The sequence below is a fragment of the Typopeltis vanoorti genome, chromosome 13 (genome assembly GCF_054136105.1).
Source record: "Typopeltis vanoorti isolate ZY-2024b chromosome 13, IOZ_Tvanoo_1.0, whole genome shotgun sequence".
Classification (NCBI taxonomy): Eukaryota; Metazoa; Arthropoda; class Arachnida; order Uropygi; family Thelyphonidae; genus Typopeltis; species Typopeltis vanoorti.
The window spans coordinates 59,836,931-59,861,080 of record NC_143561.1 but is presented as its reverse complement, the minus strand read 5'-3'; the positions used below and the strand labels follow the sequence as shown (position 1 = coordinate 59,861,080).

The 24,150-nt window shown below is 35.6% G+C and overlaps 1 protein-coding gene across 17 annotated transcripts in view; it reads right to left on the bottom strand.

The window, feature by feature from the left end:
* The window catches only part of LOC150100204 (uncharacterized), a 566,343-nt gene that overhangs the window by 187,350 nt on the left and 354,843 nt on the right, over window positions 1-24,150 (bottom strand). For all 17 annotated transcript variants that reach the window (XM_090402864.1, XM_090402869.1, XM_090402857.1 and 14 more), the window contains one exon: window positions 4,285-4,464. In XM_090402864.1, coding sequence (XP_090258990.1) covers window positions 4,285-4,464 — 180 coding nt within the window. The remainder of the gene's footprint in view (window positions 1-4,284; window positions 4,465-24,150) is intronic.

Below are 24,150 nucleotides of genomic sequence, written 5' to 3'. Positions count from 1 at the left end.
ATCTACTCCTGCTGCCTTTCCACATTTCAAGCCTTTGATGGCTTTTTCTACTTCAAGTATGGATATGTATTCCTGACTGCATGCCTGGTCAGTGTTTTTTATCACTGTGCTGTCAATACTGCTTCACGACTATCCACATAATGATATTTTGCAGAAAAAGAAAATTCAAATTAATAAATTAAAGACTTAATTCGGTATGTTAGTGAAGTAAATAATTGTTTAATATCCGACATGTTTCACTGACTAATATCTGTCAGCATTTTCGGGATACACTGGTAAGCAATGGAAAGTAACAAAAACTAGGAAACTAAGCGACAATTCTAAAAATTATATAGTTATTACTGTGCATGATACAATACGCATGTCATAAGTACAATGTTTTATTTGTTGAGATATTTATTGTAATTTTCATGAAAGTTCATTTTTAGTTAAACGATCTAATTAGAGTTTTCCATATATCTGGTAGGATTAGGCCTTGATTTTTATTTAAGTTACCTGTTGAATGGGCGACTGTAGCAGCTTCTTTGAATGTTCTGGAATGGTAGTTCTCTTCTATGTAGGGCATATGACTCATATACCATTCAATATTATGATTGGTAGAGACGAAGTAGGAAGAAAGGCCTGATATATCTTGTCTGTTATTCCTTACATTGCCTATGTGTTCTTTCTTTCTTGTTTCAAAACTTCTAGATGTCTGTCCAATGTAATTGATGCCGCATGAACAGGGTATGCTATAAACTCCAGAGTATTTGTAGAAAGGATGGCTATCTTTTGGGGATCTTATAAAGGTTTGAATAGTCTCAATAGGTTTGAAGGTTACTCTGATATTATATGGTTTTAGAAGAGCTAATTTTTTGGATATGGTACTAACAAATGGAATTGTTATAGAGCTGATGTATTGGGTTTCATCTCATTGTCTTTGTGGTATGTCATTAAAGAGAATCTTGTTGATGAGCCTTGTAGGGTAGCTATTTAGGGATAGATTTCTGGATATTTTCATTAATTCTTCTTGTAAGTCACCAGGGTCTGTGGTACACTGTATAGCTCTTTTTTTAAACATATGGATAATGCAGAGTTTCTGGGATATGTGGTGAGACGAGTCGAAATGGAGGTAGCGTCCAGTGTTGGTAGGTTTTCTACATACTGACCAGGTTGATGTTATTGTCCGTTTGTTTCTTAATAAGGACGTCTAGGAATGGAAGTTTATTATCTTTTTCTAGTTCCAATGTGAACTTGATAGTGTTGTGAAAGCAATTGATTTTGTTCAGATAATCCTTAGTTCTTTTTTGTGATTCCAACAGCTTCTCTCTTGGCACCTTATCATATGCCTTTTCCAGATCGACAAAACTCAAATAGAGATCTTTGTTATATTCCCATGATTTCTCCACTTGTCGTAAAGTGAAGATCTGATCCTGACAGCCTCTATTTGGCCTGAATCCAGCTTGTTCTTCACCAAGCTTTTCTTCCACAATTCTTCTCAACCGTTTCTCAAGTATACTTGCATAGATCTTGCCAGGAACACTCAGTAGGGAAATACCTCTGTAATTCTCACATTCATTTTTTTTTCCCCTTTTTATATATGGGTACTATGAGAGCCCTACTCTAATCATCGGGATTTTGTCCCTCTGTCCAGGCTTTCTGAACTATGCAGTGCAGCCACTGCAAGACTTTTATACCACCATACTTCAGCATTTTTGGAAGAATATCATCTACTCCTGCTGCCTTTCCACATTTTAAGCCATTTATGGTTTTTTCTACTTCAAGTATGGATATGTATTCCTGACTGCATGCCTGTAGAGTGTTTTTTACCACTGTGCTATCACTGCTTGTTTCATTTAGTAGTTTTTCAAAGTAATTACTCCATACTTCAGGGATATTTTTTTCTCCCATTTTCATGTCACCTTTATCATCTCTAACTCCTTTTACAGTATTCTTTCCTCCATTTCTAAGCTTCTTCAACAACCTCCAAAATATTTTGCCATCTTCTTGATATTTATTTTTTATGTTCTTGCCAAAGTCCTCCCATGATTTTCGTTTACCTAGTTTTACACAGTGTTTAGCTTTCTTACATTTGTCTCTGTATTCTCTAAGAGCACAAGCTGACTTATTTGCCAGAAATTTTTGATATGCTTTCTTCTTTTCCTTCACTGCCTCTTTAACTTCCTGTGTCCATCATGGAGTTCTGATTTTTCTAATCTTGCAGAGAACCTCACCACATGCCTCTCTGGCTGAATCAATCATCAAGGTTTTCTTCAAGGCTTGCCACTGAATCTCTAAAGTTTGGAAAGAGTTAGATCCCCAACAAGGACCAACTTTTCCTTTTTCATTGTGTCAGATGCTTTCTCTAAATCCTCAAAAAATTCCTCCACTTCTACCTCAGTAGAACCTTCTGTGGGACCATAGGCACAAATAAGTCTCATTGTCCAGTTCCTCCCAGTCTGATATTTGCCCACATAACTCTACTTGAGACTGCCTGCCATCCAAGAAGATTAGCCTCGTATTTAGTGTTGAATACAATGGCTACTCCTTTTCCTTGATTGTCATTGCCTGAATATAACATTTTGTATTTACTGCTCAGAAAGATCTCAACAGTTTTGGTCTTTTTTGTTTCAGTCACCCCTATTATGTCGATCTGGTACTTATCTAATTCCTCAGCTAGCTCCATTTCTTTGCCATTCAAGGCTTCTTATGTTGATAGTACCGATCTTTAACTCTGGTGATGTTGAGTTGGGGTGTTTTTTCAGATTTGTTCCAGTAGCTGACTTTCTGCTGTTCACTCTGGTTCCCTGGTGAAAACAATGGGGCCTTGTTTAACTGGGTGAAGCCCGAGCCAGCATGAAATTTTGTCATGTTGTACCATCATTTTGTAATTTGGTTTAAGCCAATAAGAATTACAATTTGGTCGGCTAAAGAAGGGCGAAACCTACAACTTCTGAAAGGGTCGTACACGATACCAGTACAAGGAATTTTTCATTTATGGAAGGTGGAGAGAGGATGAGAGGGAATCCATGTAAGTTTAGAATGAATGTAGTCAATGATTCCATCACTAAGTCCCTGACTCATTGCCAGGCCATCCTCGCTCGTTCAGTATCCAGGTAGATACCCAACAGGGTGCATCACGAGAAGGTGAGGATTGGACATTAGGTCAGAAGCCCTGGTTGGTTCTCCGCATTCCTTTAAAGGCTATGTGGAGGTCTCCTCTCACTTATACAGCTTTGACCCATGTCCATTTATGCATTTAATGTAACAAGATACCCAATGATATATTTATATCGGCAGATTATTGTAGAAGAAACTGACCATACTAGGGATCTTGGAGTTTTAGTAGATAGGAAATTCATGGGTCATATGGTAAAAATTGTGAACAGAACTCAGAGGTTAATTGCAGTGCTGAAACAAACACCGACATGTAAGAATAAGGAAATCATTTTGCCTCTTTCCAAGGATTTGATATGGCAGCCACAAATCAAAGCCATGTAATATCCTGGTTTAGAAAGGAGGATGTGAAAGATAATATCAGGACTGTGGGATGTTGATTATGGGGGGGGGGGGGGTTTGAGGATTTGTTGTATGCAGATAATAGCAAACATCAGAAAGAAGGGCGAAACCTACAACTTCTGAAAGGGTCGTACACGATACCAGTACAAGGAATTTTTCATTTATGGAAGGTGGAGAGAGGATGAGAGGGAATCCATGTAAGTTTAGAATGAATGTAGTCAATGATTCCATCACTAAGTCCCTGACTCAATGGAGGTTACTTGTAATAATAATTTCTTTAAATAACTGATGCCTGCATTTTATAAGGAAAACGTTTTTCCATAATGACATATAAGGAAACTCATTCTTCAGAATATACTAGTTTTATTATATTATTACTACTACTCTTAAAATGTCTTTTGTAGTTTGAATAGCACAATTAGTTTGTTATCTGTCTAGAATGCACAAATAGTCATAGCCTTTCTTTAATATCGAATGAAGTCTTCTTTTGTGGATATCCTCATAATAATGATTTTTATTACCATCCATAGCTGATATCCATGCAATGCATAGCTTTCAGATCGTTTCTTCCAACCTCGAGGAGAATAAAAAAAGTTAGAAACATGTTGTCAGATCAGCACATTTCTAATTTTGGAATGTCTTTTTTTGCAATTATATTATATTTGCATATAATAAGAATTTTAACCTCTATTTCAATTCCAAGTTGAAAGCTTCTAAAGTTATCAAAATACTGAAATTAAACTGAAGTTAAATAATAGAAAAATTAAGCACTGTAACAATACTCACCTCAAAATCAAGACTGTTTGAATTTTTTATTCCTTGTTGATTTCCAGGACGTCCTGAGCTATCAGAATCAGTACTACTCCAAGGTCTTGGTTCGCTGGACCATCTTAAATCTTCTTGACTACTACGAAGACTGGAGTTGTGTATACCTTCCTGACTATGACATAATTCTCCATAACCTTCCTAATAAAATAAATAAATTAAAATTATTTATTTATTTTAACAGTTTATTAAACTTTTTATTTATATATATATATATATATATATATATATATTTATTTATTTATGTGTTTATTTATTTATATATATATATCTGTGATACAGTGTTTATATATATTTTTAGTGATTGGTTTAGTAGATACTGGAGTAAGGAATGATGGCGGATGCAGCTGCAATCACAAATGGCATGTCACCAAATCCTCCGCCATTTAAGAACTCTATTATACATAACATAATAAAGGACTTCATGGCATGCAGTGTTTGCAGCATGTATGCCTCCCAGGAGTTGGATATGTGGCGAGTGAGAGAAAGGGGGGGGGGGTGTATATGCGCAAAATGCAGACAGTGGGAGGAAATCAATGAATTAGATATTTCGTTAACCAACCTAGTTGCTTCAGGGACGGGGAATGAATGTCGGGAGACGAGTAGTGTGATAGGAGAGAATAACGAGCGAAGTATGAATGAGAAAAAAAAGAGTTGGGAGTGTGGAAGGCTTGAAGGACTATGAAATTTATGGAGATGGTTTTGATTGGGTAAATGAATGGCGAGTAAGAGTGATCGACTTGCAGAGAGGGATAGATAAGCTGAAAGAGGACGTGGAATGTCTTCTGAACGAGATGAGAGAAAGATGAGGTTAGAAGAATGGAAGAGATGTATGCAAGGCGAATCAGAGTAAGAGAGAGAGAGAGAGAAAGTTTTGGGAATGATAGAAGAAGAGAGAATAGAAGCAGTAGGAGAGAGGGAATGAGAGAGGTTTGGGAATGATAGAAGAGTATAGAAACAGTAGGAGAGAGGGAATGAGAAAGGGGTTTGGGAATGATAGAAGAGGAGAGTATAGAAACAGTAAAAGAGAGGGAATGAGAGAGGGGTTTGGGAATGATAGAAGAGGAGAGTATAGAAACAGTAACAGAGAGAGAGAGAGAGCGGTATGGGAATGAGAGAGTTATGTGAACGATAGGAGGAGAGAATAGGATAAGTGGAAGAGAGGGAATGAGAGAGATGTATGGGAATGATAGAAGAGGAGAGAATAGGAACAGTGGAAGAGAGGGAATGAGAAGAATGGGAGGGAGTACTGGAACCAGGAATAGAGTGATGTCAGGAAGGAAGGTAAGTAGGGAAACACAGAAAGTGTTAGAGGAGAGAGAGTGAGGGATGCATGGGAACAATCGATGAACAGGGTGGTAAGAGGTGTAATGTATGGGGACTCAATGATCCATTGTGTGCAAGATAGGATGTGTGAGGAGTGTTCACCTAGAGGAACGATAGAAAGTGTGGCTATGACAATTAAGAGGGGGTGAAAGGGTGGTCTATAATTGTGATGGTAGGAACAAATGACTTGAGAGGTAATGTAAATTGGGCAGCGAGAGATATGAGATTCTGCTTGAGATAGTACGAAAGAAGACCCAGAGAGGAAAGATAGTGTGCATGTTGCCTAGGTATGATAGTGACGAGCTAAGCAGAAGAGTAGTAATACTAAATAACATAATAGCTAGAATGTGTCAAAAGAGAGGAGTGGAATATGTGGATGCTTCGAGACCGCTTGCATTAGAATGAGGAAGGACATAGGCATCTGGAGAGATTGCTATTCTGAACGAGTCAGTGTGTCAATGCAGGGTGGATGGATGGCAGCAGGGGTGGCCTCTTGTGGAAAAGGGTACTTGGGAGATGGGGAGGACATCAGGTAACACTGAGCCCAGTGGAGTCTAGAGGGGATAATGCTGGGTATAGAAATAGTGGCATTTTTATGCTTTACTAATGCCAAGAGTATAAAGGAGAGGAATTGGTGGCGCTGATAGCATCAGCCAGGACAAAGATTATTGGGATCACTGAGACGTGGTTGACAGAAGAGGATATAATAACAGGAATAGAAGTAGCAGGATACAGCATTTTTTGGCAGGATAGGAAGGGAAAGCGCGGTGGAGTACAGCTTATGATAAGTGATGACTTATGTCCTCTGAGAGTGGAGGCTTTGGAAGGCATATGGTGTGAGGTAGAGATAGGCAAAACAGGATATTTAGTGGGTTGTTGCTACAAACAAAGGAGCACAGAGGGTGGGGACCAGGAGATGTTTAGAAGTTGAGCTTGGCAAGTACAAGAAGAATGATTGTTATGGGAGATTTTAACTACAGCAGTATAAATTGGGGAGAGGAAGATGCATGCAGCAATAAAGGAATGGAATTTCTAGAATTCTTGAATGACAAATGTCTTAGGTAAGATGTAATAGAGGGAACAAGAGGTTCAAGAGTTTTGGATTTTAGTCACTCTCTCCATGCTGAGGGAATGTGGACTGCAGAGTTTGGTGAATAGAAGAATGAGAGGTGATATGATTGAGGCTTTTAAACTGTTGAGAGGTGGTTACAGGGTTGATACTAGGAAGTTTTTTCGCTTGGTTGAACAGCAGGAAGGAGTGATGACAAGTGGCATCCCTGGAAGTTACAAAAGGAAACTGTGAGCAAGAGGGGGAGGAGTGGTTTCTTTGCATGGAGAGTGATTGAACCGTGGATTGCATTGCCTGATCGAGTGTTGAGAGCGAGAATGGTCAATGAGTTTAAGGAGTGGTATGATACACTGATAGACTTTGTTTCCTTGGAGGGACCTCCCACAATGAGTCTTGATAGACTTGTTTCCTAGGAAGGACCTCGTGTGATGAGTCTTTTGACTCCTTTGCAATTGAAGGCCTAAATAATAATAATAATATAAATCAAGCATTTAAGTACAGCTGTCCGTGTAGCCATTTGGAAATGGCATTTATATCCACAGCACTAGGTAGCTTAAGAAAGATTATAAGTTTGATTATAGTCACCAAAACAAAGCTTACTTATGAATTGGTCAAAGAAAGGCTTTTTCTAAGCCTTTCTTTGACCAGTTCAGAAGCAAGCTAATCTCTGGCATGAGTAGGAATGTTCTCCTGGAAACTGAGTTTTTAATCCAGAGATTCCAGACTATGAAGAAAAATTCACCATAAAACTCACTATATCAGAAAATAATATCCAGTATTGATAGGGACCACAGATGACTGATGTTGTCTACAATATGCTCTTCCCTGAATTCTCATTAAAATCACTGATGGCCTTGGGCCAGCTATCTACAGTTTGCTGTCTCCCAGTCTTCAAAAGGATGTTAAAGCTAAAAGGTCCTACCTGCTCCCTTTGAAGAATAAAAGGTATTAATAGATTTATGTAGGTATAATCCAAAATAATGCAATTCCTGAAAACTGCATTTAAAGATAACTTTCCTACTGACTTTCTTATGAAATATAACGAAGAGCTTTTTCTATATGCAGGATACCAGATACTACCATCTGCCCACAGCTGAGAGAACCATAGCTGGCAGAGTGGAGAAAGGAATGTACGAATTTGTCAGTAACACGTGAAATCACATGCTTTCTTGTCTGTCGATATACTAGCTTGATTTTTGTTGTCCATTTTTTACGATGATTGTTTTTTGTGTTTATTTGTATGATGGATCCAATACTGTCAACAAGTTCTGGTGTTAAACCATTCAGTAGCACTTGAAAAAGAATCATTAGAAGGCAGTCTCCTCGTTCCAATTTATCAGGCCACAAAACATGCAAGTGAAATTGTGGGCATATCAGAGTTGACTGTTAAAAGAATTCATAGAGTATCAAAAGGTGAAGATAAGCCAAAATTTAAATCTCCTAAAAACCACCCAAGATTCTGTTTCAAAAAGTCACAGAATAAAAAGGAAACTTATCATGGAGTGAAGTGACATAGTTTTATCTAGATGAAACTTGGATTTTCAGTAATTTAACTTCTGAAAAATGTTGAAAAATCTATTTTAAAAAAAAAGAAAAAAAAGTGGAGTGTTACAAACTAGAAATGTTAGAGTAAATGTGCATAGCTTTTATTATGCGCTGCTTGTATAACAACTGTTATACAAATATAATAGTTACTATTTTAAAAATGAGAATGTTCATAAAAGAAAAGTTAATTTTCCGACATGTAATAATAAACAAACATCCCACAAGGAGGACTGATTACCCTATTATCGGAATGGATTCACCTTCTGCCATGCATAGACGTGTCGAGGATTCTCTCACCTGTGGTCAAACAATACTCAATATTTCATGCAGCAGAAAGTTTATTGTAAAAAATTTCCCTCTAAAAGAGCACTGATGCTGCTTCTGCTGGGTTGCATCTTTTTAATAGCCTGTTTTAAATCAGTTTGTTGTTATTCAGGATCATTATAAAGTCCTTTGCAAGTTTTGAATTTCCATCACTTCTATTCTATACATGATCAATCTAAAAAAGGGCAAGTGAAAGAATTTATTCAGTTTTATTGTACATTTATTCTCAGGATTGTTAATTCTCAACATATCCGCCATTATTACATATAATGACTGATATAAGATTCTGAAAATTCTTCATCAGAAAACATTAACGGTGCAAAAAATGAAGCCTTACTGTCAAGTTTTTCATTAAATTGGACAGAAAAATCTATCACATGTGATAATGCTCTTTCAGCAACATTTGGTGGACTTCAATTTTGTAGGCTTTCATTTGAAGTTTCATTCCGAGAATTTTATGCACTGTTGAGTCAGGACTATCCAGCCCCAAAGATGCTCAATTTTATTGATTTCTGTCAACTTTTAATAAAGAATTGTCCTACAGATGCTACACTTTCCAAACTTACATTTGGCCTCCAAGATTGTGCTTTATCATTGATGGAACCTGTTTCTTTAAACTTATTTATCCACTGGAGAAAAAGATATCCTTGAAGTATGGAGTAATTACTTTGAAAAACTGCTAAATGAAACAAGCAGTGATGACAGCACAGTGGTAAAAAAAACTGACCAGGCATGCAGTCAGGAATACATATCCATACTTGAAGTATAAAAAGCCATCAAAGGCTTGAAATGTGGAAAGGCAGCAGGAGTAGATGATATTCGACCAGAAATGCTGAAGTACGGTGGTATAAGACTTACAGTGGCTGCCTGCATAGTTCAGAAAGCCTGGACAGAGGGACGAATTCCCGATGATTGGAGTAGAGCTCTCATAGTACCCATATATAAAAAGGCAAATAAAACTGCATGTGAGAATTACAGAGGTATTTCCATATTGAGTGTTCCTGGCAAGATCTATGCAAGTATACTTGAGAAACGGTTGAAAAGAATTGTGGAAGAAAAGCTTGGTGAAGAACAAGCTGGATTTAGGCCAAATAGAGGCTGTCAGGATCAGATCTTCACTTTACGACAAATAGTCGAGAAAGCATGGGAATATAACAAAGATCTGTATTTAAGTTTTGTCGATTTGGAAAAGGCATATGACAAGGTGCCAAGACAGAAGCTATTCAATACACTAAAGTTATATGGTGTCAATGGGGCATTATATCAAGCAATACTTAGTCTTTATTTGAGTTGTGAGTCAGCAGTTAAAATTGAAGGAAGTACAGGAAGATGGTTTAATGTTAAATCTGGTGTGAGACAAGGATGTACATTATCCCCTCTGTTATTCATTATCTATATGGATCACATTATGAAGGAAAGTGGTATTAAACATGATATCAAAATTGGAGATGTTAATGTCAGCTCTTTGCTTTATGCAGACGATGTTATACTTCTAAATAAATCTGCTACAAGTCTGCAAGATTCTCTGACTAAATTGAATAGCTGTTGTAATAGATATGGTATGAAGGTCAGCAATAAAAAGACAAAGACGATGAAAATAGGCAGAATTATTGAAAATGTCAACTGTGTTGTGAATGGAGAACCTGTGGAACAAGTAAAACATTTCAGCTACTTAGGCACGATTTTTACTGAAGATGGTAAATTAAATATAGAAATAGACAACAGAATCAGCAAAGCTGGTATGGTGGGAAGTCAATTGAATAAATTCATATGGAATAAAAGAGAAATTAGTCGGAACACTAAATTAGCTGTATACAAGACAGTGTTCAAACCAGTTTTAACTTATGGATCTGAGAGCTGGATCAGAAGTAAAACACTTGACCAAAGACTAGAGACCACAGATATGAGAGTCCTGAGAAAGATTATAGGCGTGAACAGATGGCATCAATGGCAATATCATATTAAAAACGAGGATATTAGGAAAGAACTTGACATTGTCAGCATCCAGGAATGTGTTAGCAGAGCTAATCTCAGGTGGTATGGTCACTTAAACAGAATGGGCGAGGAAAGATTAGCAAAACAAGTGTTCTTTGCCAGGTTGGCAGCGAAAAGACCCAGAGGAAGACCAAGATATAGGTGGATTGATACGGTACAAAGTACCTTAGACGATAGAAATATAAGATCTGATAATGTTGGAGTCTTGACAAGTAACAGACTGATTTGGAGGAAAATTGTAGATAGGAAATTAATAATGATGTAATTTTTTTCATGTAGTACTATGATATCCTGTTCCACCCCTTGAGGGTACATGGCAGGAATTTGATGATGATGATATTTATCCACTTAGTTATGAAATTCCTGTGTAATGTCTTTGTTGTAATGGGTTCTAAATATTCTTTGTGCTGCACCTGCAGACTAACTCAGATATACATAGCACACAATTTACATGCTCTTCTATTGAAACCATTTGGTTAATCCTAATTCTGCAAAAAAATTGCTAAACTACAATAAAAAAAAAAGATTCACTCTCTGTAGATACTAAACTTCACTAAATTACATTAATAAATGTTTCATACAGACCGATTTTATTATGTATAGAATGGAAGTTATAAAAATTTAAAACTGCTCAAGGACTTTATAAACTCTGCCATGGGATCCTGGGGGGGGGGGGGGGGGGGGGGCTCATGCCAGTCCCAAGCCTGGATAAAGGAGTAGGGTCGTCAGATGAGTGTTCATGCTCTGACAGTAAAGAAAAAACATGATTGTTATCTGATGCCTATATGATCAACAGGCAAAACATGCCGGCTCAGACGTCGCCCGGATGAATAAGGTCCGCGATACCAATCGATCGATCGTGGTTGTATTGAAAAGTAGGATATCGAAAGGAAGCAAACCAAAACTAACAGACCTATTATCAGTAGGAACACGGAATGTAGGGACACTTTGGATGTCAGAAAAACTAGAACTACTTCACGATGAAACGAAGAAATATCGGTGTGATATATTATGACTAGTGCAGATGCGATGGACATCATCAGGAGAGATAAATGGAAGCAAGGTCAGGGCATGACACCAAGAAATGATGAAGCAGGAGTTGGCTTCCTTCTTAACAAAAGAGCTAGATAAGCACTGTTAGGATGTCAATGAACGAATCATAGTAGCAAGATTTCAAGCAAAACCATTTAATATATCAATAGCCCAGATATACGCACCCACATCTGACAGCACAGATGAGGATATTGACTTATTTTACAAAGATCTGACAGAGAAAATAGAAACAATACCAAAGCAAGGTGTACTAATTATTGAAGGAGATTTGAATGCCAAAGTCGGAATAGATAATGATGGTTGGGAAAGCGTCATGGGAAAATATGGTTTTGGAGAAAGAAATGAACGAGGTGAAAAAATGTTAGAATTTGTTGTGGACCATGAGATGATCTGTAACACAAGATTCCAACAAAAGGATTGTAGAAAATGAACGTGGCGATCAAATGATGGGAAAACCAAGAACATGATCAATATGATTACAATTAAAAGAAGATGGATAACATCAGTACAGCAGTGTCGAACTTTTCAAGGCACAGATATAGACTCTGATCATAGTTTAGTGATTGCAAACATCAAGTTGAAATTTAAAAAGAAATATAAACCTCAACATCAGAATAGAAGAGATATAGCAAGAATAAGTGAAGCAGAAATGGGAAGAAGGTACAGAACAGTGTTAGAAGAGAAACACAAAAATGTGGACAAAGAAAAAAAAATTGAATTTAAGAGTGAAAGGAGTAATGAGGACGATAGAAAATGTAGTACCGGAAGAAGAAAAGATCAAGAAGAAGTGGATTAGACAAGAAACACTGAAGTTAGTACAGGAGAAAAGTGTGTTGAAGATAAGAAGGGATACATCAGAACATATAGAGGAGCAATATAGAAGAAAGTGTGATGAGGTGAGAAAAGCAGTCAGAATGGATAAGATGAAATGGTTAGAAGCCCAGTGCAATAATATAGAACAGCACTATGGAGAGGAGGTGTACAAAATGATTAGAACCATTAATAGAAGGTGGCAACCAAAACAGACCACAATTAAAGATGAAAAAGGCATAGTATTGATGAGTAAAGATAAATTTATAGAACAATTGCCTTGACAAGTCATCTTGGTAAGGCGATGACGATGTGACAGAAAAATTGTGAACACAATTGGAAGCATACCTTGCAGACAAGCAAGCAGGATTTAGGAAAGACAGAACTACAATTCAACATATTTTGACAATGCAGTTAATAGCAGAGAAAGCTAGGAGAAAAAACAAAAACATATATACTTGGCTTTGTTGATTTTCAGAAAGCATTTGACAGTATCAACCAGATAGTGACATTAGCAGTGCTAGAATCCTGTGTAATTGACAGAAAACTAATAGCTATATTTAAAAGATGTTTATAAGAATGCAGTTGCAGCAGTTAAAATAGGTGATGATTTTGGGAAATGGTTTAAAACAAGCAGGTGCTAGACGGGGGGGGGGGACAATATCACCAAGCATTTTCATAGCACATTTAGAAAGAGCACTGGATAAAGTAAAGTGACCAGCCTGCAAACAAAACTAAGAGTACTGGAAACATGCATCTTTAGTTGTGTACTGTATGGATCTGAAACGAAGATTCTAAGAATAGGATGGGTACAGAAAGTCACAAATGAAGAGCTCAATCAGAAGATACAACCAAAGGAGAATCTAATGCAGAAGATTATAAAACGGAAGCTGTAATTATTTGGACACATCTGCAGAATGAGTGAGGACTGAAAGATAAAGACATTCATGTTTGGTATTATGAATGGTGTGAACAGAAGAGGTAGACCATACAGAAAATGGATAAACGACATAAAGGACTGGTGCGGAATGGGTGTACAGAAACTGCGACACTATGCACCGGGCAAAAAATGTGATTTATGTGATTATGAACTTCAAGTGATACTGCTTGGGACCAGAGTACATCCCATCTACTCACCATACTGTCATTCTGGCTAAGAAGATTACGGGTGGTTTTTATGGCAGGTCTTCTGGATTTTAGTAATATATTAATTGGATAAAGCATCTGGAATAAATTCGTGTATTGGGATGCAATTCTAGCTCACCCTCGTGGTGCACGCTGGGTCATGCTAAAGAGCTAGAGTGACTGGTGGCCAGACCATTGTGCAATCTCTTGACCATTCTTACACATGGAAACAGAGTGATTATTTTGATTAAACTGAAATTTTACTCTAACATGGTAGTTGTTTCCATAATTTTTATAATGAATTCTGAGCATCACATAACCATGAAGGAAAGGTAGCTAAGAAAGGACAAATCAAAGTGGTAAGAGGAGCAGAGAGGAAATCAATAAATGCTATGATGAATAATAGAACAAGAAGTATTCAAGTGATTAGAAACATTGGGAATTTAAAAAAATACCCAAAACAGAAAAGAAAAAAAAAAGATGAAAGGGTGAAATCCTGATGAACAAAAAAGAAATAGTAAGATGGACGAGATACTGATCAAAGTTTTATAAGACAGAAGGAGAGGCTAATCAATGGATCAAAGGAAATATCATAGTATACAGTCCCTCAGTATATCTTTCTCTACCTCTGTAGAAAGAGATATACTGAGGTACAAGGTCCTAACATCAGTAAAGCATCCAAAGAAAAATAAAAGCCTTGGGAATAATTCACCCACTTGATAGTAAGGTAGTTATCTGCCATGATAGCGTATTGGACAACAATTTCATCACTGCTAAGATGAAATAGTTATCTTAATTGTTTTTAACAATCGTTAAGAGCACTTCTAATTTAGTATCTAGTTCCAGGGTAATATCCAAAAAATATGAACAACTTCCATAGAATTTCTTTGAATTATTGAGGTTAACTGTGTAATTAGGATACCATCAGCTGAAAATATGGTGGCATAATAGCCATCAATTTCCTGCTTGAACTTTTTAACCAAATACTATATACTGGTGAAATTCCAGATGATTGGAAAACAGACATCATAATACCAATTCTCAAAAAGGGAGACAAATGAAGGTGTGAAAATTATAGACACATAACATTGCTAAGTCATAGCTACAAAATCTTCACATGCATTATTCAAAATAGAGTCCATACTTTAATGAATGAAACGATAAGGGAAAGGCAAGCAGGATACAAACCCACAAGGTCTACTATAGACCATATTTTTACTATAGCCTGGCTGAAAAGTACTGAGCAAACTTATTTATATACTGCAGTTGAGATTCCATTGACAGGAATAAAATGATAAATATCTTAAAATCTATGACATTAGATTCAGAAATACAAACCTTTAGTACCAATTATTATAAAGATACAAAAGCAACTGTCAAATTTAATAAAATAAAAACAGACAAATTCAAGTAGAAAAAGAAGTCATGCAGGTTTACCCATAAAAAAAAAAAGTACAAAACCACAGCTAAAGAACCAGCTCTACAAATAAATGGCACGAATATCAATCACACGAAATATGTAGCTGATATTATTATTCTTGTAGAATCAAAAGAACAATTATATACAACAATAATTTTAAATGAAGACTGCAAAACTTTTGGAATGAAAATCAATCTAATCTAAGCAAAATTGAAACAATGAAAACAGGAAGAAATGAGGAAAAAATTTCAATAAACTTAATAATACAGAAAATCAGGCTTATATTAAGAGAACTGTGCACGACGGATACAAATAGGACTATTATTATGGGATGCAGATGCAGACTAGAGGAAAGAAAAAGCGTACAAGAAGGGAGAAAGATCATTTTCAGAGTTCTTTGGGATAATAATCTTTAGCAGCATGTGATGAAGAAACAAAATGCAAGAATATTGAATCTATTAATAACATCTGATAATGTGTATATAAATAATTGTGTTTGCCTCCAAATTGGAGAGGAGAGTGATCATGTCGCTTTAATATGAGACTGCAAATAATGTGGGTGCATGCAGGGTGGAGGAAGTATACATGTCAAACCATAAGGAGGTGATTGTAAACCCCCCCACCACCACCACAGGCACACTTCTATTGTATTTTTTTTTAAAATTTATCTATTCAGAAACCCTGGCTCTAGAGACCAAACACAGAACTTTTTCAAGCCACTTCATGCTTCCAAATACACAGAGTGATGATCTACACTAGATAATGAAATTTATCTTCCACTTAAAACACCTAAAATCCTCTCAAGCTATCAACTATATCCAGCACTCCCAAATTCTGAGTCTACTTTCCATTACATATTTTAAGTAATCTCTCTTTCAATAGCTGCAAAAAAGAAAATGCTATGTAAGGAATATATATATATATAAATGTGACCAGTAAACTTATGAGCACCACAAAGCATAGGCAAGAAGGGTGTAAAAATACTGTGATTATTAAAGCCAATAAAGGCTATGCTTCTGTTATCCTGAATGAAGAGAATTACAAAAAAAAAAAAAAAAAAAAAAAAAAAAAAAAAAAAAAAAATGCAGGGTCCCTATATCATTAATATATCTTACACTACCAAAATTACAATCTGAGTAGAATGCCTGATCATTTACACAAGTTTGGTCAAAAAGGCAAAATAAGAGTAAGTAAGATGAAATTAGCTGAGCAGTAAAAATAAAATCCCAAAGACTGATTCCGGAGGATAATTTTAATGAATACAGGCAGAAGAGTGGTGACAGAAGCATAAGAAAGAGTTGAATTACTGACTCTTTATGAGGAACTATTACCCAAATAATGCAATGACCAATCTGAAAGAGGCTGTCATGAGAATAAAAGTAAATAAAATATGTTTAGGATATTAAGAAAGATCAATGTGAATATCATAATTTTCACAATGCCATTTCTTATCCATTAAATAGGAAATGGTAGTACCCTTATCCTTTACCAAGCTATTTAAAGTCTTCAAATGGATAGAGAGGATAAGACAATTCTGTTACACAAAGAAAGCCTGAAGAAAGAGGTAGTAAATTATAGACCTCTGGAACAGGCCTATTCACCATCATTGGTAACAGTTTAATTCAGTCTTCCTGGACAAATACTTGATGATTCTTCAATTTCTGTTGATCTTTTGCATCTCTTCTCCATAAATGTCCATATCTTTTTATCTCATCATTCCATCTAACTGCTGGACTTCTTGATTTATGATAATCAGTTCTTGGTATCCATTATGTTGTTTACTTAGTCCATCTCTTATCCATCTGTCTGATAATATATGGACAATAGGCCCATTCTAATTATCATATTGGTTGGTTATTTGGAGCAGTTTCAGAAAGAAAAATCTTGCCACCACATATGAGACTGTAACTTACCATCAGATGAAAATCCTTATAAAGGTTCTTTGCATCTGATAGAATTCAAATGTCAGGTCTTTCCAACCAAAGGACACTGTTGAAACCGATTAAGCTATGGAGGCTCCATCTTTAAGGAGAGAATACATGAATAGGTGAATAGGAATTATGCCATTATGACAAATGGCAATGCCCTGTAAAAGGTAGGTCTTATTGTAATTTACTTCCTACTATAAAATGACAATTGAAATCAAGCTATGAGAATAATCATTAACAGAAACTACAATTATGGAATTTACTCATAGATTCATTGCAAAATAATAAAATAAACTCCTGCATGTTTGTTGTCTACTAATTGTTTCATCAGGAAGATAAACATACTAGAGAATATATAAAAAAAAAATCCAACACTTCTAACAGCAGCCATTTAGAAATGGTTGACATTAAAAACAGATTAGTCAAGTATTGTTATGTGAATCACTCACTGCTGTGCAAGGCGTTTAGATGGTTGCAGGCATAAAGAAGATCTGATATCTTACGTAAACTCACAAGAGACTTCTAAACATCTGAAGTATGAAATACATTCCTGTTTAAATTGACATGCAAATCACATCACCTCAGGGGATTCCTTAAACATCCTTGAAAAGAGATTGTTTTCCATATAAGACAAGGCAAAGGATTAATCTGTTTTACGATGTTCTGAGAAAGCAAGGGAAATGCTACAATAATCTTAAACACAGCATTGATTATGAAGCCAAAATTTCATTTATGCTGTTGGATTCTTCTAATTATTTAGAAACAGGATTTGATCCTACTTGGTCTTCATATATTAAGAGATGATTGATTGTATCTTCACACCCAATTAGTTTCTCAAAAATAACTAATCATGACGATCTCTCTCTCTCCTATATTATGCAGTGCACACCAAAAAAAAAAAAAAAAGCTGATATTCTTTTATCCAATAATAGATAACATGTTATGCCACTGATCTGACCTCTAAACATTTATCCATCCTTCTCAAGAACTATATTGGACACTTGAATACTGTAAAAAAACTCATTTTGTACAGAGAGAGAGAGAATAGCAGATGTCCAATCAATCTGTAAGACATTTTAAAACCAGTTTAGACATGGTGTCATAATCACAAATGCTCTGAATAAAAAATTCTCCAGTATCCTGAAGATGTTTTAAACTACTGATGCCACAAATCTTTTCTACAGTGTCTTTAACCATGTTTCTTTGCTTACTTGCTTTGTTTTATTCCCAGAAATATGGTTTACTAATACCCCATTCCCTGACTCTCCTCTGGATGCCAATTTATACATGTAAACATTTAAAATTCTGCCATAAACTGCTTTAAAAATTGCATTTATTGTGGCTATATGTGGATCCTTTTATTGTTTTGAAATATATTATAAAAGACCTAAAGAAATGTGTTGGTTTTCTTAAGAAAACTTTACTATGGACTTTGAAGCTGAACTTTATATTTTATTCCAATTTCTTCAAAATAGTAAAACAATTACTAAATTTATCCTTCTTTGAGAAACCATCCTACATTTAAAAAAAAAAAAAAAAAAAAAATAGATACTGGCAGAATTTCAACATATACTACAACACATCTTAAAAAAAAACTTGAGTATTTTTGAATTCTGGAAAAACATTCGAATCCTAGAGGCAATTGTTAAATGCACAACAGAATAATAGAAGAAGCACTATATAAAAGTATAATTAAAGAAGGCTTGAAGATTTTTTTTTTTTTGTCTAGAGACTGAGTGAAATATGATTGGGGGGGGTCGTCATTGATTACTTTGTTAGTTAATGAGTAAGAAGAAAGATATGAAAGGCAATGTGTAAATAATGGTTAATGTTGGTCTCCCACAATGAGTGCATAAAAAATTCAAACTAAATGACAGCATTTAGTCTTAATTCTATTGCAGCTGGATCACTTCAAATAAAGCATCATATACCTATATTAAATTTTCTTTCCTCCCTTCCATTACCTGGAGACCCACCGTATCACTAACAGTGATCAACTGGTAGATCATAAATGACAGGTTGCAAACCTCAGGATTCTACATTTGAATCCTATATAAATAAGTATAACATTTCATGTAGCATTCTACAAAAAAACATTATGTGAAAATGAAAAGACTAATTTCTCTACTGAGTATATACCTCAGGAAAGAATTAAAGCATACTTGAGAAAAGTTCTTCACTAGCTTCTAACCTAACCGAAACAAATGATTAGTTTAAAACATAAATAAAATTTATAAAATATAACAAGTAAAATGCTAGACCTTCAAGAGAAAGAAAGTTACTCAGAATACTAACCCCCCCCCCCCTCTCTCTCTCTCTCTCTATATATATATATATATATATATATTAATTTTTTTCACATTTGACATCAGTAGACACCATATGGTCACATGGTTTTGGCAATGACATCTTCTGCTAGAATAAGTGGTAGGGTCGCAGATTCCTTTTCCACACAAAGTTCGTAGGACAATCACAAACATCCATGTCCGCGGCGGGATTCGAACCCACAGCCTCTTGGCTTGAGTGCGGACATGCTAACCACTCGGCCAACCAGGCCGGCTAAGATTAAAGTGTAGTATCTGTTCTTATCACCTTAATATATATATACACATATATATATATATATATATATATATATATTTTAAAAAAATGGTAAATAATATCCATCATTTTATATCAAGCAGACAAAAACTATTTACTTTCAAGATTTTAACAGATGTTAAAATTCAAATCCCCATGGTGTTCTTGTCCTGAATTTCATAAATCCAAGACCAGTTTGTTTTATTATTATACAGGCATGTCCATGGGATCCAAAAACTCATTGTGGGAGACCCAATCTATCATACCTCTCATTGAACCATTTCTCTGGCTCTGGCAACTCATTCACCACTCTCCAAGCAAAAAATCTAGTCCTCACACCCCCTATTGACCACACCTTTATTCAACTTCCAGGGATGACCCCTTGTTCTGGTTCCTTTAGCCAAGTGCTGAAACATTTCCCCTGCATTTATCCTATAAAATCCTTTAAACAACTTAAATGTTTCTATCATATCCCCCTCTTTTTCTCCTATCAACCTACTTCTGCAATCCACACACCTTCAATCTATCAAAATAGAAAACATTCCACAGGTCACTTACCATCTTGGGCACTTGCCTCTGAATCTTCTCCACCGATTCCTCATCCCCAAGAAACACAGACTTGAGCACAGTAATCCAGCATATCAAGGCCTTATAAAGAGGAAATACAACTTTCTTATTTCTACTTGTTAATGTGTTCTTCATTAGCCAAGTAATCTTATGAGCTAATTTAGCAATATGTCCTCTAAATTTAACTCTGTCTATCACCATCTCTAAATCTCTAACTTCATCTATTTCCTGGAGTATACAGTGACATCAATGTGATACACAGCTTGTAATTTATTTATCCTAAAATGCATAACTTTACATTTCTCGACATTAAACTAACACCCATTAACTTTAGCCCATACTAACGGCCTATTTAAATCTTCCTGCAAGCTCTCTGCAGTGCCTTGTTTAACTATTACTCTACCTAATTTTGCATCATCAACAAACAACTGAATATTTCCTTTCAGGTTATTTCCTATATCATCTATGTACAAATTAAACAGCAATGGTCCCAGCACTGAACTTTGTGGCACACCACTAGCCACCTGTTTTCGTCTTTATTCTGTCTCTCCATATACCACTTTTTTGATATCTGTCCAGCTGCCACCCTCTTATCCACTTAACCAGTGTCATATCCATCCCCATTCGTTCTAATCTGCATAACAGTTCTAATTTGCAAAATCCAGCAAAATCATTGTGTAGCCATTTCGTTTATCCAACTCACCTGTTACTCTATTACACATTCTCGCAAAACCCTAACTGATATCCCATTTAATCCCACAGCTGTATTTACACTGAGATTCTGCAATATCCTAAGAACTTCCAATTCATCCACCTCTGTTCCCATATTAGTGTGTCAGATAGGTTAAAGCAGTAACCTCACTAGGGCAATATATGCTTGCAAAGTGGTCTCAGTAAATCAACTATTTTATCTGCTTCTGTCTCCTCATGACCATCATCACTCATTAAGATTAATCTTCCACAGTTATTCCTCCTCTCACTTGCCACATAATGAAAGAAATGTTTTGGATTTCCTTTGGTCTGCTTGGCTAAATTCTTCTCATAATCTGATTTTGCCTTCCTTGCCATGCTGGTTACCTTTCTCTTTATATATCCTCCACAGCATTTTCTTCCTCTGCAGCTCATGCTTAATGATATTATTCATCCATCTAACTCCTACCCGATTAACCCTCCTTACCCTAGGTATACAATTTAATACTGCTTCCTCTAGATGACCCTTAACTATATCCCAAGCACTACTAACATCCTCACCCTGAAGTGTTTTATGCCGTGGTACAGATTTAAGCTTTTTCCTAAGCATGTCATAATCACCTGCCTTGTAGTTCCACAAATACCCCTTCTTAAAAGAATATTCCTCATGTTTTACAATCTCCTAAGTTAAGCCCAGATGGCCACTTTCACCAATTAAAGGCAATGTTGTCACTTTGGTTATGGATAGCTCTTCTGATCCTATGACCAGATCCAATACTCTCCCACCCTTATTACCCTCCATCACATGCTGTCCTAAGTAATTATCCCTCAGCAGGTGTATAAATTCTGTTTCCTTCCTTCCAGTCTGTATCTCCATAGTTGAGGTCTCCCATAATAATCACTCGACATGTATTCTTTGTACTAATTTTTTCAATGCATATCTTCCAGATCATTTGTATAACTCCCTGGCCTATACCAACAATAAACTGTATATTTTCTCAATTTCACACCAGATTGCTCCAAATGAACAGCTACCCTCCCACTTTCTCCTATTCTTTTTGGTTGCAATTCATCTGCTATTATCAGCAGAAATCCTCCCCCAATCCTATTTTTTCTGAAAATGCTAAACCTTTCACATTCAATCCCTGTAACTACATCATCTGCTGTTAGCCAAATCTCGATAATGCCTATAACTTTTGGTGAGGTTGCACTAACCAATGCCAAAAATTCCTCCCTCTTTTTACTGATACTTCTGGCGTTAGTATATAGAAATGGCAACATCCCTTTGTTCTCCCACCCACCTTTACTTTCTGAATTGACTATCCTATTCAATATTTTTGCTTGAGAGATTAGATTCCTCACTTGGTTATTCTCACTCACTCACTTCATGGGCGTCTCCACACAAACTCATTTCAACCCTAATTGCTTAAGTTTTCATGAATTTGCATGTCAGCATGCTCAGTAAACAAAGTTCTCTCCAGACACCTAACACCAAAATCATTCAGATGCAGCCCATCTGCATTGTACAAATCCTTCTTTCCATCAAACAGAGACCACAGATCCACAAATTCTACATCATTCCTTTTGCACAATCTACATATAGACTCACTGGCTATCAATGCTCTCCTCCTCAGTTCGCCTCTATCATAGCATGGCAGGAGACTTACAATCTTCACCTTCTTGCTCTTCAGTTTTGCCTCTTCGAACAACTTCTTTACATCCTCCCTCATAGAATACTTCTCAAATGATTTATATCAACCAAGAATCAATTCCTTGGACTATCTTTTTTGCATCTGGATGGCACACTAATATTGTCAATTTTTGCCCAAGGGAAACACAATTTTGTCACTTTCATTAAGTACTCTCCTGATTATTGAGTCTCCATACATAATTTTCTCCTTAACTTGTTTTTTTTTGTTTGTTCGATCGATCTTTATTATTCTTTCAGATCACTTGCTTCTTTCTTTTTTCAGCCCTGCTTAATCTTGCTGCTTCTGCAGTTTTTTCAATTTTGCACTTTGTCCTATGAAGGATAACATTTAAGTGTGCTATCCATCGTTTTCCTCTATTTCCATGGCTGCACATTGGACGATATTAACATCATTTTCCATCTTATTGTTGGTATTTGTTGCGTTCTCGTCACCTAACAGACACTCACTTTCAAAACATTTAATACATTCTCTCTCTCTCTCTCTCTCTCCAGTTTCAATTTCCTTCCACATATTCTTTAATGTTCTTGACATACACATTTCATATACACTGCACTGAATAATATCCTGCAAATTCAAATCACCAGACAATATGGTCTTTGCCACCATTGTTTGTCGCATTGGTGCCATGCCGACAATATCGCAATAAATATCACAATAAAAGTGTTATAAATATACACTAAAATTTACACTAATACACTATAATTTTCTGATGAAAAATCATAACAAAACAGATAAAAATCGCTAATTTCACAAGAGCGCTAAATTACATGACCATTCACAACATGAAACCAAAACCATTATGTAAGGCCTACCTCAAAAACAGTAGGATTTTGTAAACACCTGGATATCTTTAAAAACAACTACCTTCAAATTTCAAAAGGCTTTGAAATTTTGAACTGGTTTGTATTTAATATTACATATTCAATCCTATTAGGAAATCAATTTCCTGATCAATTAACTGAAGATATAGTTAACTGAAAGTATGGTTATATACTGAAAGTTCTAGAATATGAGATGACATGGTAAACAATTCAAGGAACACATAACGTTCTGTGATTTAATAGCACACAGTACTGTGAGTGGGCTAAGGATTTCGTTCTTTTTTTTAAAACAAACCAATGGTAATTTAGAATAAGGCCTTGGTGGTAGAAGTTTTAAAAATTATGAATAAAGCAGATAATATTCATTAATATTCAATTTTCTCAAACTATGCAGAGATGACATTATTCTTACATTTTTAGCATATAAGAAAACTATTAGCTTGAGTAAACACCAAATTTCAAATATTCAAAATGAATTTTTTTATATATATATATAAAGAATTGAATGACTAGAACCGAGATTTAAGTAAAAAGGTTTTAATATTATTAAAAAAAAAAAAAAGACTAGTTTCGGCTTAACAGCCTTCATCAGGTGAGATTATAAAAGAAAGAAAAAAGAAAAAACACTAAAGCTTAAATAAACTATGAACATCATAGAGAGTCTCTATACATAATTGACACTAAATAGTTCTGATATTGTATTTTCTTAGAACTTTTGCTAATTTGTGTGAAACTGTATACTTATGTAAGGAATAGAAATTCAAAGGCAATATATCTGTTCCTTACATAGGTACAGTTTCACACAAATTAGCAAAAGTTCTAAGAAAATACAATATCAGAACCTTGTTCACTCCACTTCCAA